The 18353-nt window shown below is 39.0% G+C and overlaps 1 protein-coding gene across 1 annotated transcript in view; it reads left to right on the top strand.

The window, feature by feature from the left end:
• SEMA3D (semaphorin 3D) overlaps nt 1-18353 on the top strand; it is a 278459-nt gene that overhangs the window by 183708 nt on the left and 76398 nt on the right. The window contains exons 6-7 of the mRNA XM_049893901.1: nt 11249-11342; nt 14035-14163. Of these exons, the coding sequence (XP_049749858.1) occupies nt 11249-11342; nt 14035-14163 (223 nt within the window). The remainder of the gene's footprint in view (nt 1-11248; nt 11343-14034; nt 14164-18353) is intronic.

Raw genomic sequence — 18353 nt, 5'->3', positions numbered from 1 at the left:
TTCAGCCTCCTGCCTCAGTCACCCCTTAATAGTTACAGGACACTGGACAGGACATTTAACCTCTTCTGTTCTCAATATGGAAATCCTGGTGGTGTAGTGTTTAAGCGCTACGGCTGTTAAGCAAAAGGTCAGCAGTTAGGATCCCCCAGGTGCTCCTTGGGGCAGTTCTACTCTGTCTTATAGACACATTAAGAGTTGAAATTAACTCTGTGGCAACAGGTCATTATTGTTAATATTATCGTCAGTATTAAAAACATGGGATAGCAATTCATAAACAGGCTATTTAAATTGCAGTTACTTTTTTTTTTTTTTTTTAAAGAGGTTGTCCTAGCTATTTAGTGCTGCCATAACAGAAATACTACAAATGGGTGGCTTCAACATACATAAATTTATTTTCTCACAATCTAGGAAACTGGAAATTCAAATACAAAGCACTGGCTCTAGGCGAACGCTTTCTCTCTGTTGGTTCTGGGGGAAGGCCTTTATTCCTTTGGCTAATTGGTGATCTTCATGTGGCATGGCTTCTAGCTTCTTGCATCTCTGCTTCCTTAATCTGCTTCTTTTGTATTTTGTATGAGATTGATTCAAAACACACTTTACACTATCCTGTCCCATTAACATAACAAAGACAACCCATTGCCAAATAAGCACAGAAGTTAGGATTTACAACACATATTTTGAGGGGACATAACTCAATCCATAACATTCTACCCTTTGGCTCCCCAAAATTCATATTTTTCCCGCATTCAAAACACATTCGCCTTATCATATCATCCCAAAATTCGTAAACCAACTCCAAGTCCAAAATCTCATCTCCTGAATCATTGAAATAAAATATGAGTGAGGTTTTAGGAGTATTCTATCCTGGGCAAAATTCCTCTTTATTTGTGAACCTATGAAATCTAGAATACAAGTTATCTGCTTCCAAAGTACAATGGTGGGACAGGCACAAGGCAGATATTTCCATTACAGATGGGAGAAATTGGAGGGAATGGAGAGATAACAGACACCGAGCAAGTCCAAAACCCAGCAGAACAATTTACATTAGCTTTCAAGACTTGAAAATAAACTTCTATTCTTTTAGATCATCTGGGCAACAGCCCCACCCTCTAGACACTGGGTGTTGACCGTGTTCTCTGGATTCTGGGTGGAGGCCCCTTAGCCCTGGGCTTCAGCCCTGTCTTTCAGACACACTGGGAGGGCAACTCTGTTCCCTCTGCTTTGGGCATTCCCATTCTCTAGTCCACTTGAATGGCGACCCCATACCCTCAGCCCTGGCAAACCTCATTCTTCTGCCCCTTTGGCATGGCAGCCCTACCCCCTCAGCTTTGGGCAGTAGCCCCATCCCCCTGGTACTCGTGAATGGCAGTTCCACACTTTGGAACCGAGTTGATGAAGATCTGTCTCTTTGAAACCTAGGATGCTGTCACTCTATCATTGGAAACAAATGCAGCACCGCTTCCTGTGCTCCTTCCAAATAGTCTTGCTGATCTCTGAGCTGCTCCAGGGATGGTCTTTTTCTTTTCTTCAAGAACAACAAATGTAGTTCCTTTGGTCTGTTTCCAGCCTATAGAACTCCAAGGGGTAGGCAGTGTTATTTCCTTTTGTTCTTCCTCCGTCCATTTCACTCTAAGCTGATGGGTTTTCTGCTGTGGTAGTTGGTTAGATCTATCAATCACAGGGTTAAACTCTTTAACAAAAGATTGTGTAGCTAGGTCCTTGGGGAAAATTCTAGGACATGTGTCCTTAGTTTGTACAATGGAATTTTCCATATCTCTAAGTTTTGTTTTCATTTTTCATAGTTCATTATTAAGCCCATCTATTTCTTCTTGCATTTTACTATAAGAGCCAAGGAGAAAACATATGACCTCTTTAAGATCTTGCTTAAAAAAATCACCTCAGTCAAATATCCAAGTTCATCACTTACAAGTTCTACCTTCTACCAAGCATTCGAACATTATTCAGACAAGTTCTTTGTCACTGCATAAAATGCATTGCCCTTCCTCCTTTGACTAATCACACGTTCATCCTTTTCTTTTAAAGCCTCACCAGAAGCACATTTAATTTCCACAATTCTAGCAACATTCTAAGCGCTCAGCTGCTGATTGAAATGTATTCTCCTAGATGGTATAAACTTTCTCAGTAGCTCTCCTCACTTCTTTCTGAGCCCTCACCAGAATTATCTTTGAAGTTCATAATTCTACCAACAATCTCTTCAAGGCAATCTAAGCTTTTACTATTTAGACAACCTAAAACTCTTCCAGTCTCTACCCGTTACCCAATTCCAAAAACATTTTAGATATCTGTTGAGCAGCATTCCCACTTATCATTACTAAATTTTGCCTTAGTAGCTAGTGCTCCTGTAACAAATGGGTAGCTTTAACAGACATAAATTTATTTTCTCACAGTTTAAAAAAAAAAAAAAAAAGCAAACCCATTGCCGTCAAGTCGATTCTGACTCATGACAACCCCATAGGGCAGAGAACGTCCCATAGGGTTTCTAAGGAAGAGCTAGTGAATTCAAACTGCCAAACCTTTGGTGAGCAGTCAATCTCTTATTTCACAGTTTAGGAGGCTAGAAGTCCAAATTCAAGATGCTGGCTGTAGGGGAAGGCTTTCTGTTGGCTCTGGAGGAAAATCCTTATTCCTTGGTTCCTTGGTGATCTCCCTGTGGCGTGATGTCTGTCCTCTCCCACCTCTGCTTTCCTAATTTGCTCCTTTTATATCTTGCAAGAGATTTACTGAAGACACACCCTACACTAATCCTGTGTCATTAACATAAAACAACCCATTCCCAAATGGGATTATAACCACAGGCATACAGGACACATATTTTGAGGGCACACAATTCAATCCATAACAGAGGTAGTAACTACTGTTGGTTTTGATCAAAAGAAGAGAAAAAGATCTGAAATAACATAATATCAAATAATCCAATTTCCTCTATCCTCTTTTGTTTCATTCTTTGCTTCCTGGATAAGTATCACTGAATGGTCCTTTCTTATTACATGTGTTCTCTGATATAGCTTTGTAGATACTCCATCTAGAGAGAATGTCTGACATTCTGAATTTCTCTTACCAGAGTATCTTCAGGACGAGTCATCAGCCTCTTTCTGGATGGTAGTGTTGTCATTGCTATGGAATACTCAAGTTCAGGGACCATATCATTATACATTCATATTATTCTTGGAAAGTTCAGCTTAAGATGTTTTTTTTTTCCCCCAGAATATTAAAAGTCTGCCAATGTCGTTCTGTCTGTGGCCACTATTATAAAAATAGATGCTGCAGCCAAAATAATTATGTGCCTTTAAAGTGTACAGTGTTTTCATAATAGTGAAAATACTATAACAGGATTTTTTTGACCACATATATCAACAGCTCTGAAAATGAACTGCCTGCCTTAGAACACTTCTTTGTCACTAAAATGCCAAAATATTACAAGGTTTAAGTGATATAGTATAGTCACATGTGCTTAGGCAGATAGACTGTAATCATTATTATAACTCATAAATATTATAGTAAAATTATTTTTTTAATAAGGAAACTAGTTGCATTAGGCTCAATGATTATTTACTAGACTTAAGAAATACATGTATTTTTTTTTTATTAACTTTTATTAAGCTTCAAGTGAACGTTTACAAATCCAATCAGTGTGTCACATATAAGTTTACATACATCTCACTCCCTACTCCCACTTGCTCTCCCCTACTTGAGTCAGCCCTTTCAGTCTCTCCTTTCGTGACAATTTTGCCGGCTTGTCTCTCTCTCTATCCTCCCATCCCCCCTCCAGACAAGAGTTGCCAACACAATCTCAAGTGTCCACCTGATATAATTAGCTCACTCTTCATCAGCGTCTCTCTCCCACCCGCTGACCAGTCCCTTTCATGTCTGATGAGTTGTCTTCAGGGATGGTTCCTGTCCAGTGCCAAGAGAAGATCTGGGGACCATGGCCGCCGGGATTCCTCTAGTCTCAGTCAGACCATTAAGTTTGGTCTTTTTATGAGAATTTAGGGTCTGTATCCCACTGATCTCCTGCTCCCTCAGGGGTCCTCTGCTGTGCTCCCTGTCAGGGCAGTCATCGATTGTGGCCGGGCACCAAAAAGTTCTTCTGGTCTCAGGATGATGTAGGTCTCTGGTTCATGTGGCCCTCTCTGTCTCTTGGGCTCTTAGTTGTCGTGTGGCCTTGGTGTTCTTCATTTTCCTTTGCTCCAGGTGGGTTGAGACCAATTGATGCATCTTAGATGGCCGCTTGTTAGCATTTAAGACCCCAGACGCCACATTTCAAAGTGGGATGCAGAATGATTTCATAATAGGATTATTTTGCCAATTGACTTAGAAGTCCCCACAAACCATGTTCCCCAGACCCCCGCCCTTGCTCCGCTGACCTTTGAAGCATTCATTTTATCCTGGAAACTTCTTTGCTTTTGGTCCAGTCCAATTGAGCTGACCTTCCATGTATTGAGTGTTGTCTTTCCCTTCACCTAAAGCATTTCTTATCTACTGATTAATCAATAAAAAACCCTCTCCCACCCTCCCTCCCTCCCCCCTTCGTAACCACAAAAGTATGTGTTCTTCTCAGGTTTACTATCACTCAAGATCTTATAATAGTGGTCTTATACAATATTTGTCCTTTTGCCTCTGACTCATTTCGCTCAGCATAATGCCTTCCAGGTTCCTCCATGTTATGAAATGTTTCACAGATTCGTCACTGTTCTTTATCGATGCGTAGTATTCCATTGTGTGAATATACCACAATTTATTTACCCATTCATCCGTTGATGGACATTTTGGTTGCTTCCAACTTTTTGCTATTCTAAACAGAGCTGCAATAAACATGGGTGTGCATATATCTGTTTGTATGAACGCTCTTGTATCTCTAGGGTATATTCCGAGGAGTGGGATTTCTGGGTTGTATGGTAGTTCTATTTCTAACTGTTTAAGATAACGCCAGATAGATTTCCAAAGTGCTTGTACCATTTTACATTCCCACCAGCAGTGTATAAGTGTTCCAATCTCTCCGCAGCCTCTCCAACATTTATTATTTTGTGTTTTTTGGATTAATGCCAGCCTTGCTGGTGTGAGATGGAATCTCATCGTAGTTTTAATTTGCATTTCTCTAATGGCTAATGATTGTGAGCATTTTCTCATGTATCTGTTGGCTGCCTGAATATCTTCTTTAGTGAAATGTGTGTTCATATCCTTTGCCCACTTCTTGATTGGGTTGTTTGTCTTTTTGTGGTTGAGTTTTGACAGAATCATGTAGATTTTAGAGATCAGGCGCTGGTCGGAGATGTCATAGCTGAAAATTCTTTCCCAGTCTGTAGGTGGTGTTTTCACTCTTTTGGTGAAGTCTTTAGCTGAGCATAGGTGTTTGATTTTTAGGAGCTCCCAGTTATCGGGTTTCTCTTCCTCATTTTTGGTAATGTTCTGTATTCTGTTTATGCCTTGTATTAGGGCTCCTAGGGTTGTCCCAATTTTTTCTTCCATGATCTTTATCGTTTTAGTCTTTATGTTTAGGTCTTTGATCCACTTGGAGTTAGTTTTTGTGCATGGTGTAAGGTATGGGTCCTGTTTCATTTTTTTGCAAATGAATATCCAGTTATGCCAGCACCATTTGTTAAAAAGGCTTTCTTTTCCCCAATTAATTGACACTGGTCCTTTGTCAAATATCAGCTGCTCATACGTGGATGGATCTATGTCTGCGTTCTCAATTCTGTTCCATTGGTCTATGTGCCTGTTGTTGTACCAGTACCAGGCTGTTTTGACTACTGTGGCTGTATAATAGGTTCTGAAATCAGGTAAAGTGAGGCCTCCCACTTTCTTCTTCTTTTTCAGTAGTGCTTTGCTTATCCGGGGCTTCTTTCCCTTCCATATGAAATTGGTGATTTGTTTCTCTATCCCCTTAAAATATGACATTGGAATTTGGATCGGAAGTGCGTTAAATGTATAGATGGCTTTTGGTAGAATAGACATTTTTACTATGTTAAGTCTTCCTATCCATGAGCAAGGTATGTTTTTCCACTTAAGTATGTCCTTTTGAATTTCTTATAGTAGAGCTTTGTAGTTTTCTTTGTATAGGTCTTTTACATCCTTGGTAAGATTTATTCCTAAGTATCTTATCTTCTTGGGGGCTACTGTGAATGGTATTGATTTGGTTATTTCCTCTTTGGTGTTCTTTTTGTTGATGTAGAGGAATCCAAGTGATTTTTGTATGTTTATTTTATAACCTGAGACTCTGCCAAACTCTTCTATTAGTTTCAGTAGTTTTCTGGAGGATTCCTTAGGGTTTTCTGTGTATATAATCATGTCATCTGCAAATAGTGATAACTTTACTTCTTCCTTGCCAATCCGGATACCTTTTATTTCTTTGTCTAGCCTAATTGCCCTGGCTAGGACTTCCAGCACGATGTTGAATAAGAGCGGTGATAAAGGGCATCCTTGTCTGGTTCCCGTTCTCAAGGGAAATGCTTTCAGGTTCTCTCCATTTAGAGTGATATTGGCTGCTGGCTTTGCATAGATGCCCTTTATTATGTTGAGGAATTTTCCTTCAATTCCTATTTTGGTAAGAGTTTTTATCATAAATGGGTGTTGGACTTTGTCAAATGCCTTTTCTGCATCAATTGATAAGATCATGTGGTTTTTGTCTTTTGTTTTATTTATGTGATGGATTACATTAATGGTTTTTCTGATATTAAACCAGCCTTGCATACCTGGTATAAATCCCACTTGATCATGGTGAATTATTTTTTTGATGTGTTGTTGGATTCTATTGGCTAGAATTTTGTTGAGGATTTTTGCATCAATGTTCATGAGGGATATAGGTCTATAATTTTCTTTTTTTGTAATGTCTTTACCTGGTTTTGGTATCAGGCAGATGGTGGCTTCATAGAATGAGTTGGGTAGTATTCCGTCATTTTCTATGCTTTGGAATACCTTCAGAAGTAGTGGTGTTAACTCTTCTCTGAAAGTTTGGTAGAACTCTGCAGTGAAGCCGTCCGGGCCAGGGCTTTTTTTTGTTGGGAGTTTTTTGATTACCGTTTCAATCTCTTTTTTTGTTATGGGTCTATTTAGTTGTTCTACTTCTGAATGTGTTAGTTTAGGTAGGTAGTGTTTTTCCAGGAATTCATCCATTTCTTCTAGGTTTTCAAATTTGTCAGAGTACAATTTTTCATAAAAATCTGAATTGATTCTTTTAATTTCATTTGGTTCTGTTGTGATGTTGTCCTTCTCATTTCTTATTCGGGTTATTTGTTTCCTTTCCTGTATTTCTTTAGTCAGTCTAGCCAATGGTTTATCAATTTTGTTAATTTTTTCAAAGAACCAGCTTTTGGCTTTGTTTATTATTTCAATTGTTTTTCTGTTCTCTAATTCATTTAGTTCAGCTCTAATTTTTATTATTTGTTTTCTTCTGGTGCCTGATGGATTCTTTTGTTGCTCAGTTGCTATTTGTTCAAGTTGTAGGGACAGTTCTCTGATTTTGGCTCTTTCTTCTTTTTGTATGTGTGCATTTATCGATACAAATTGGCCTCTGAGCACTGCTTTTGCTGTGTCCCAGAGGTTTTGATAGGAAGTATTTTCATTCTCATTGCATTCTATGAATTTCCTTATTCCCTCCTTGATGTCTTCTATAACCCAGTCTTTTTTCAGGAGGGTATTGTTCATTTTCCAAGTATTTGATTTCTTTTCCCTAGTTTTTCTGTTATTGATTTCTAGTTTTATGGCCTTGTGGTTTGAGAAGATGCTTTGTAATATTTCGATGTTTTGGATTCTGCAAAGGTTTGTTTTATGACCTAATATGTGGTCTATTGTAGAGAATGTTCCATGTGTGCTAGAAAAAAAAGTATACTTTGCAGCAGTTGGGTGGAGAGTTCTGTATAAGTCAATGAGGTCAAGTTGGTTGATTGTTGTAAGTAGGTCTTCCGTGTCTCTATTGAGCTTCTTACTGGATGTCCTGTCCTTCTCCGAAAGTGGTGTGTTGAAGTCTCCTACTATAATTTTGGAGGTATGTATCTCACTTTTCCATTCTGTTAAAATTTGATTTATGTATCTTGCAGCCCTGTCATTGGGTGCATAAATATTTAATATGGTTATGTCTTCCTGATCAATCGTCTCTTTTATCATTATATAGTGTCCTTCTTTATCCTTTGTGGTGGATTTAAGTCTAAAGTCTATTTTGTGAGAAATTAATATTGCTACTCCTCTTCTTTTTTGCTTATTGTTTGCTTGATATATTTTTTTCCATCCTTTGAGTTTTAGTTTGTTTGTGTCTCTAAGTCTAAGGTGTGTCTCTTGTAGGCAGCATATAGATGGATCGTGTTTCTTTATCCAGTCCGTGACTCTCTGTCTCTTTATTGGTGCATTTAGTCCATTTACATTCAGTGTAATTATAGATAAATAAGTTTTTAGTGCTGTCATTTTGATGCCTTTTCATGTGTGTTGTTGACCATTTCATTTTTCCACATACTTTTTTGTGCTGAGACGGTTTTCTTAGTAGATTGTGAGATCCTCATTTTCATAATGTTTAACTTTATGTTAGTTGAGTCGTTACGTTTTTCTTGGCTTTTATCTTGAGTTATAGAGTTGTTATAGCTTTTTGTGGTTACCTTATTATTTACCCCTATTTTTCTAAGTAAAAACCTAACTTGTATTGTTCTATATCGCCTTGTATCACTCTCCATATGGCAGTTCAATGCCTCCTGTATTTAGTCCCTCTTTTTGATTATTGTGATCTTTTACCTATTGACTTCCATGATTCCCTGTGATGTGTATTTTTTTTTTAATTAATCTTAATTTGTTTGTTTTATGTGATTTCCCTATTTGAGTTGATATCAGGACGTTCTGTTTTGTGACTTTGTATTGTGGTGATATCTGATATTATTGGTTCTCTGACCAAACAATATCCTTTAGTATTTCTTGTAGCTTTGGTTTGGTTTTTGCAAATTCTCTAAACTTGTGTGTTTATCTGTAAATATCTTAATTTCGCCTTCATATTTCAGAGAGAGTTTTGCTGGATATATGATCCTTGGCTGGCAGTTTTTCTCCTTCAGTGCTCTGTATATCTCGTCCCATTCCCTTCTTGCCTGCATGGTTTCTGCTGAGTAGTCTGAACTGATTCTTATTGATTCCCCCTTGAAGGAAACCTTTCTTTTCTCCCTGGCTGCTTTTAAAATTTTCTGTTTATCTTTGGTTTTGGCGAGTTTGATGATAATATGTCTTGGTGTTTTTCTTTTTGGATCAATCTTAAATGGGGTTCGATGAGCATCTTGGCAGATATCCTTTCGTCTTTCATGATGTCAGGGAAGTTTTCTGTCAGGAGTTCTTCAACTATTTTCTCTGTGTTTTCTGTCCCCCCTCCCTGTTCTGGGACTCCAATTACCCACAGGTTATCCTTTTTGATAGAGTCCCACATGATTCTTAGGGTTTCTTCATTTTTTTTAATTCTTTTATCTGATTTTTTCCAGCTATGTTGGTGTTGATTTCCTGGTCCTCCAGATGTCCCAGTCTGCATTCTAATTGCTCGAGTCTGCTCCTCTGACTTCCTATTGCGTTGTCTAATTCTGTAATTTTATTGTTAATCTTTTGGATTTCTACATGCTGTCTCTCTATGGATTCTTGCAACTTATTAATTTTTCCACTATGTTCTTGAATAATCTTTTTGAGTTCTTCAACACTTTTATCAGTGTGTTCCTTGGCTTTTTCTGCAGTTTGCCTTATTTCATTTGTGATGTCTTGAAGCATTCTGTAAATTAGTTTTTTATATTCTGTATCTGATAATTCCAGGATTGTATCTGCATTTGGGAAAGATTTTGATTCTTTTGTTTGGGGGGTTGGAGAAGCTGTCATGGTCTGCTTCTTTAAGTGGTTTGATATGGATTGTTGTCTCCGAGCCATCGCTGGGAAACTAGTTTTTCCAGAAAATCCGCTAAAAAAAAATGCAGTCAGATCCCTATCAGAGTTCTCCCTCTGGCTCAGGCTATTCGGATGTTAATGAAGCCACCTGGGGAGGGTGGGGGAGGGAACAGAGAGATAGGAGAGTAGCACCTCAGAATATAGCCAGAGTTGCTTGTCTTGCTTGGAATGACTATTATGTCTGAGATTCCCACGGGGCGTGTCGCCTATGTGTGCTGGCTGTGTGGAGATTGCCCCCAGGGGGTCTGGCCCGCTGGAGTCAAGGTCAGATCCTCCGCTTCCAGCCCCACGCCCAGCGTCAAGGCTCCCCTACTGGGACGGTGTACTCTTGACTCCAAAATCAGTCGCTGCCTCCCAGGGACTTCTTGTCCCTCCAGCCACGTTCCTGTGCCGCCGCCGCGAACCAGTTAGGCCGCCTCCCAGGGTTAGTTCAGGTGGGTGGAGCAGCTCCCCGTGCTTGTGCCGTGACCGAGTGTCCCGGCTGGGACGCTGTTCTCCCCACTCCAATACCAGTCGCTGCCTCCTGGGGACTTCTCCGACTGGCTGCGTCCCACGCCACCCGCGCGACCCAACTGGGCCCCCTCCCGGGGTTAGTTCAGGGGGGTGGAGCAGCTCTCCGTGTTTATGCCGTACCTGCGTCCAGTCCAAATCCCGGCAGGATGGTTCCCTGGCTGGGACGCTGCTCTCCCCGTTCCAAGACCAGTCACTGCCTCCCGGGGACTTCTTCTACCGGCTGCGTCCCACGCCGCCTGCGGAACTGGCTGATCCCCCTCCTGGGGTTAGTTCAGGGGGGTGGAGCAGCTCTCTGTGCTTGTGCCGTATCTGACTGGTACGCTGGCTCCAGGCTCTGAAAACAATCGCTGCGTCCCCGTATTAGTTCGTTCTCCGTCTCTAAATCTGTGTTTGTTGTTCATGGTTCATAGATTGTTATGTATGTGATCGATTCACTTGTTTTTCTGTGTCTTTGTTGTAAGAGGGATCCGAGGTAGCGTCTGCCTAGTCCGCCATCTTGGCTCCGCCTCCAGAAATACATGTATTTGATGATGATTTTGATAGATTATGGTCCAGACTAACTGAATTGATGAGTATAATACTACATCTAATTGAAAAATTCATTCAGTGTGACCATTACCTCTTTGTGTAAAAGAGACCAAACATGAGGAGTGAGTCTTGCCAGAAATAATATTTGCTAAAGAGTTAAGGAGCACAGTCTGATACTTATGCTATTTGTTCAATCAGTTTTTATTGAATTAATGAGTTGGAATTTAGTTCTTATCGCCTACGTTCTTGCTGATATTTTTTTTTAAATCTCACTTGTGTTAATATTTCTTTATAACAGGAAGTTATGTTCAAACTAGACACAAATAATTTGGAGTCTGGCAGACTGAAATGTCCTTTTGATCCTCAGCAGCCTTTTGCTTCAGTAATGACAGGTAAGATCAACCACAGGCAGTTTTTATCTTTAGGAGATTTTCTGAGGCAGTGTGAGTAGATTAGACATATTTTCTTATTGAGTTAAAGATCATTTTGGATTTATTTTCTACTGGCTAGCCTGTGCCAAATCTCTGTATACCTGGCATTCTTGTCTATAAGGTGAGGCCCCAGCAATCTTTAATGCTTGCACAGGTTCTTGTTAAATGAATTCCTGGCTAAATTCTTATGTAATGTAAATGATCACATGCTTACTTGATCTATAGTTTTGTATTTAGATGTTTCAGATTCTTAAACTGAACCATGTCTATATTTGCCTCAGTACAGAAGTTAAACTTAGCAATTCTTTCAACATAATAGGTTACAAAATATTTTGCAAATTTGAACAGAATGATTAATAATAAGGTATAAGAGGCTAAGATAATAAAATGAATCAAACTGTAGAATACAGATAATGGAATGCTTATAACACTTTTTCCCCCAATATCTCTGCCTCCTGATTATATTAATTAAAATGTTATGAAGTTAGTTGCCGGCATATCCACTCTTCTCTCACTTTGTAAACATCCTAAATTGTCTTATGAGACCACTGTCCCATTCAAAGAAGGCAGAACCGTGTGGTCTGAAGTTTTTCGGAGGAATGTAGGCTTGACCTCTGAATTTCAACCATTATAAGGACTCCTTTTGTCTTGGTTTGTTTCACGACTTTAGTCCCTTTTTATTTAACTTGTCTATCAAACGTTCGAATAGATAAGAGTAAAGCACCGTGACATTATAATTTTCAGTTAGTGAGTACTGCTGACCTTGCTTTGAAGTGAAAGCATGTGTTTTCCCATGTTTTGAAAATTGTATGACTAATGCTCAGTCATTGTTCCAAGAAAATAAGAGAATTTACAATTTTGATCTGTCAAGTGGGTTGACACACCCTTAATTAAAAAAAAAAAAAGATTGTAGGCAGTGGTGACCCCTCTTAGGAATCTCTAAGTAATTTTAAATACAAAAAAGGCAGTTTTAAAGTGTGGATAGACAGACCCAATCATTAGGATGAATCATACCAGTTTGTCCTGATGAAACATTCAGGTACCAGCAATTGTACATGCTTGAAAATAATGGTTTGCTGCCTGTACTCTTACCAAACCTTCTGACAATGCATTTTGTTTTGCTGGCAATATGTTCTTCTTCTTTTTTTTTTTTTTTATTAGCCCCATAATGAAATATTGCCATTTACCTGAAATACCTTAGGTGAGTGCCTCAGGAGGTGAGAGTAGTACTATATCTGGATCTAGTTTACATAGCTAGAGTTCTGTCTTTTTTTTTTTCCTTTAGTTGATGCCTATTGCCATTAATTAGTTTGGGCTAAAAATTTAGTTTTTTTATCCCTAATAGTTCAGTAAAAGGCTTATTTAGAGAGATATAATCAGAGAAATTTAGAAGGTGTCTTAAACACTTTTTATGCTGAGGTAGAATTTTAAAAGATAAGTTTCTAAGGAAGATTTAGGTTCAGTAATAAAGCAATATCTTTGTTTTTATATTTAGTTGTGTATTGACTCGACGGCACTAGGTTCTGGGTTGTGTAAAAAATCTAAATGCTCTGAAGAATTTAGCCTTTTTTGATTCTACTTAGTGCACCCAAACTAGTTGACTGTAAGAGTTTCTTGTAGTAGGCAGAGGCTTAGCTCTCAAAGGGCAACATGTCTACTCTAGGGGCAACCTTCTCCCTGCCACTGCCCCACCTCCCAAAGTGTGCTATCATTAGGGAACATGTACCCTTGACTCCCTCTTTCCTGTCCCTTGTGCTTTCTCTCCCCCTCCTTCCCTCCTCTTTCTCCTTTCCTTCTCCTCCCTTTACTTTTCTTTCTTCTCTTTCCCCTTTTCTCTCCCTCCTCCTCCTCCCCCTCTCCCTCCCTTCTTTTCCTCCTACTCTCCTTGTTTTTCTTTTCCTTCCCACCCTCCTTTCCATTCTCCTCCTTCTCCCTTTCCTTCCATCCCTTCCCCTCATCTTCCTCCTTTCATTTCACTTCCTTCCTTCCTCTCTCTCTCTCTGTGGTAAACCATGGACATGGACTTTACATAAATGATAGAACAAAGAAGCTTGGTATGCGGTAATGGCAACATTTTTCTTTTTTCAGAAATTCCTGTTTATCAGAGCCATTAGAGACATGATTAGCTACAAGGAATGCAACAAGTTATAATTACAAAAAATGACTTCAGTGTTGAAAGCTCTCTTTCAGCAGAGGTTAGGCAAAGAAAAGTTGTGGTCATTGAGGTTGCATCGGTTAAGTAAATACTAATTACATAATTTACTCCTCATTATGGCCTTTACTTTTTAATATGTTTTTCAGGTTGCTACTAAAAGGAACTTCTAATTATTTTATATCTTTGACTTCTTTGTGGGGAGAAGGAAGAGAAGTGTTTATTCAAAAGAGAAGTTAATGCATATGTAATTATTAATTCAGCTGACTCTGACCTTTTTTGTATTCAAGCATCTAACACCAGCTTACCAAAATTAATTGAGTTATATTTCTGCAACCAGGCACGTTTTTAAAAACCTGAAAGTGAAATTTGTGAAACAATATATCCTGATGTTAAGCAACACACATCATTGGTTTCATGCTGCGCTGTGAAATTAGTATACTGTAAATGGTATCGACTGCTGCACTGTTAGAAGTCCTATGTATTTTTTCACCCTCTCAGATGCGTACCTCTACTCTGGAACAGCTTCTGATTTCCTTGGCAAAGATACTGCATTCACGCGGTCCCTGGGGCCTACTCATGATCACCATTACATCAGAACTGACATTTCAGAGCACCACTGGCTCAATGGTTAGTGATTTTCTCACTTTCGATTGTTTTTCCTTTGTTTTTGGATAGATAAGAAGCTCATTATTATTCTCTCAAGTGTGTTTTAGGACAATTGATTTAGCTCAGCATATGAATACCTTTGAAATAATTCCCCACTAAGTTAGAAAACCTCTAGAAATACTTAAGTACATAATAATAGTTTGTTGTTGTTAATTACCATCGAGTCAGCTCCGACTCATGGCAACCCCAGGTATAAAAGAATGAAACCTTGCCTGGTCCTGTGCCATCTTCATGAACATCGATATGTTTGAGTCCATCGTGCAGCTATTGTGTCAATCTCTTTCATCGAGAGTTTCCCTTATTTTCACTGACCCGGTACTTTACCAAACAAGATGTCACTTTTTAGGGAATGGTTTTTCCTGATGATATGTACAAAGCAAGTGAGCCAAAGTCTTGCCATGTTTGCTTCTAAGGAACATCTTGGTTGTATTTTTTCTAAGACTAATTTGTTGGTTCTTCTGGCAGTCCATGGTATATTCAATATTCTTCACCAAGACCATAGTTTTAATGCATCAGTTCTTTGCTTTTTATTGTCCAATTTTTGCATGCATATGAGATGTTGAAGGGACCATAGCTTGGGTCAGGCACAATTTAGTCATCAAAATGACATCCATTTACTGAGTGTGTGCTATGTCCTAAGCTCTGATTAATATGTTTAATATTCACAATAACCTGTATGGGAAATGTTATTATTATATGCCTTTTGTAGATGAGTAAACTGAGGTACAGGGAAGTTATATGATTCAGTCAAGATCCTACAGCTTGTCAGTTACAGAGCTGGAATTCAAGCCTGAAATCTTCTGTTTTTAATTACCAACCAATACTGTTTATGAATCCAGTGGAAAGGATTGTATGGTAATGCTAACTTTTATTGTTTAAAGATGATTTATGTTTAAGACATGTCCCTCCAAACTTTTAAGCATTATTGATATTAACTTGCCATTAGTTTGTCTGATTGCTTATTGTTTATGGGTCATAAAACATCTTGGGTTTAAAAAAAAACCTCTCAAATGAATGTCTTTAATGGATTCAAGGAATAATATAAGGCTTCTATTTTGTCCTACTGCTTTGTGAAGGGTTATACTTTATCATGATTTTCTAATGCTTTCTAATTAATATATGACTTTATTACACTGCATGACAAAATAATGTAGCACTGCTATTTAAGGCAGACAGAGTTTCTCATTCCTGCCGTAAATATTGGGCTTTGAAGGAGACCAGTGTAGGGATTTTCTAGGGGCTATCTCTCCATCTATCAGAGGGTCATTTAAGCAGTGACAGTATAAACATAAGAGAAAAACGCTTTTAAAAACATTTCTTTATGATACCTACACATCCATTTATTTACACAACAATGTGATCTCCATTGATCAACAAGTACCCTTTCAATAGCAAAAACAAATTTGGAAGATTATACCCAGCTATGTGATTACTTATAAATGTGTTTAGCATGCATGCAAGGCAAGACTATCTTTTTGTGCATTGTGAGGTCTTTGAAAAATGACTTAATTTGCAAGTAACTCCAGAGTTTTCACCTATAACAAAGCTCTATTTAGGTACAAAAATATTCTTATGACTTTAAAGTATAAGTTTGCATTTGCCAGTTTTAGTGAGGACAAATATTGTCATATTACCTCTCTCTTAAGAGATTATTTTATTTTGTTTTTCAGCATGACATACCTATAAAGAAGTCTGCAGCATTGTCAAAGCAATAAATGCAGAAAATATTATTTGCCTAGAATGCTGTTTTTAGTACGATGTGAAGAGAAATACAACGTTGGAAGTGTTGTGGATGGAATTGTGTCCCCTCAAAATGTGTTGAAAATCCTAAACCCTTGTTGTTGTTGTAGTTGTTGTTGTTAGGTGCCCTCGAGTCAGTTCCGACTCATAGCGACCCTATGCACAACACAACGAAGCACTGCCCGGTCCTGCGCCATCCTTACAACCGTTGTTCTGCTTGAGCTCATTGTTGCAGCCACTGTGTCAATCCACCTAATTGAGGGCTTTCCTCTTTTCTGCTGACCCTGTAGTCTGCCAAGCATGATGTCCTTCTCCAGGGACTGAGCCCTCCTGACAACATGTCCAAAGTTTGTAAGACGCAGTCTCGCCATCCTTGCCTCTAAGGAGCATTCTGGCGCACTTCTTCCAAGACAGATTTGTTCGTTCTTTTGGCAGTCCATGGTATATTCAATATTCAAAATATTCACAATTCAAAAGTGTCAACTCTTCTTTGGTCTTCTGTATTCATTGTCCAGCTTTCACACGCATATAATGTGATTGAAAATACCATGGCTTGTGTCAGGCGCACCTTAGTTTTCAGGGTGACATCTTTGTTCTTCAGCACTTTGAAGAGGTCCTTTGCAGTAGCTTTGCCCATTGCAATGTGTCTTTTGATTTCTTGACTGCTGCTTCCATGGCTGTTGATTGTGGAAAATGAAATCCTTGACAACTTCAATCTTTTCTCCGTTTATCCTGATGTTGCTCATTGGTCCAGTTGTGAGGATTTTTGTTTTCTTTATGTTGAGGTGTAATCCATACTGAAGGCTGTGGTCTTTGATCTTCATCAGTAAGTGCTTCAAGTCCTCTTCACTTTCAGCATGAAGGGTTGTGTCATCTGCATAACACAGGTTGTTAATGAGTCTTCCTCCAATCCTGATGCCCTCATCTTCTTCATATAGTCCAGCTTCTCATATTATTTGTTCAGCATACAGATTAAATAGGTATGGTGAAATAATACAACCCTGATGCACACCTTTCCTGACTTTAAACCAATCAGTATCCCCTTGTTCTGTCCGAACAACTGTCTCTTGGTCTATGTAAAGGTTCCTCATGAGCATAATTAAGTGTTCTGGAATTCCCAGTCTTCGCAGTGTTATCCATAGTTTGTTATGATCCACACAGTCGAATGCCTTTGCGTAGCCAATAAAACACAGGTAAACACCCTTCTGGTATTCTCTGCTTTCAGCCAGGATCCATCTGACATCAGCAATGATATCCCTGGTTCCACATCCTCTTCTGAAACCGGCCTGAATTTCTGTCAGTTCCCTGTTGATATACTGCTGCAGCCGTTTTTGAATGATCTTCAGCAAAATTTTGCTTGCATGTGATATTAATGATATTGTTCTATAACTTCCACATTCGGTTGGATCACCTTTCTTGGGAATAGTCATAAATATGGATCTCTTCCAGTCAGTTGGCCAGGAGGCTGTCTTCCATATTTCTTGGCATAGACGAGTGAGCTCCTCCAGCGCTGCATCCGTTTGTTGAAACATTTCAATTGATATTCCATCAATTCCTGGAGCCTTGTTTTTCTCCAATGCCTTCAGAGCAGCTTGGACTTCTTCCTTCAGTACCATTGGTTCCTGATCATATGCCACCTCTTGAAATGGTTGAATATCAACTAATTCTTTTTGGTATAATGACTCTGTGTATTCTGTCCACCTTCTTTTGATGCTTCCTGTGTCGTTTAATATATTCCCCATGGAATCCTTCACTATTGCAACTCAGGGCTTGAATTTTTTCTTCAGTTCTTTCAGCTTGAGAAATGCCAAGCATGTTCTTCCCTTTGGTTTTCCATCTCCAACTCTTTCCATATGTCATTATAATACTTTACTTTGTCTTCTCGAGAGGCCCTTTGAAATATTCTGTTCAGTTCCTTTACTTCATCAGTTTGTCGTACTGTGGGGGCTTGTGTGTTGCTGTAATACTGGAAGCTATGCCACCTGTATTCTGATACCAGCAGGGTCACCTATGCAGGACGGGTTTCAGCTGAGCTTACAGACTAAGACAGACTAGGAAGAAGGACCTGGCAGTCTACTTCTGAAAAGCACTAGTCGGTGAAATCCTTATGAATAGCAGTGGAACATTGTCTGATATAGTGCTGGAAGATGAGCCCCCCAGGTTGGAAGACACTCAAAAGATGACTGGGGAAGAGTTGCCTCCTCAACTTAAGGTCGACCTTAATGACATGGATAGAGTAAAGCTTTCAGGACCTTCATTTACTGATGTGGCATGACTCAAAATGAGAAGAAACAACAGGAAACATCCATTAATAATCGGAACCTGGAATGTACGAAGTATGAATCTAGGAAAATTGGAAATTGTCAAAAATGAAATGGAATGCATAAACATCAATATCCTAGGCATTAGTG

The sequence above is a fragment of the Elephas maximus genome, chromosome 8, assembly GCF_024166365.1.
Source record: "Elephas maximus indicus isolate mEleMax1 chromosome 8, mEleMax1 primary haplotype, whole genome shotgun sequence".
NCBI lineage: Eukaryota > Metazoa > Chordata > Mammalia > Proboscidea > Elephantidae > Elephas > Elephas maximus.
This window is presented reverse-complemented; position numbering and strand designations above follow the sequence as displayed.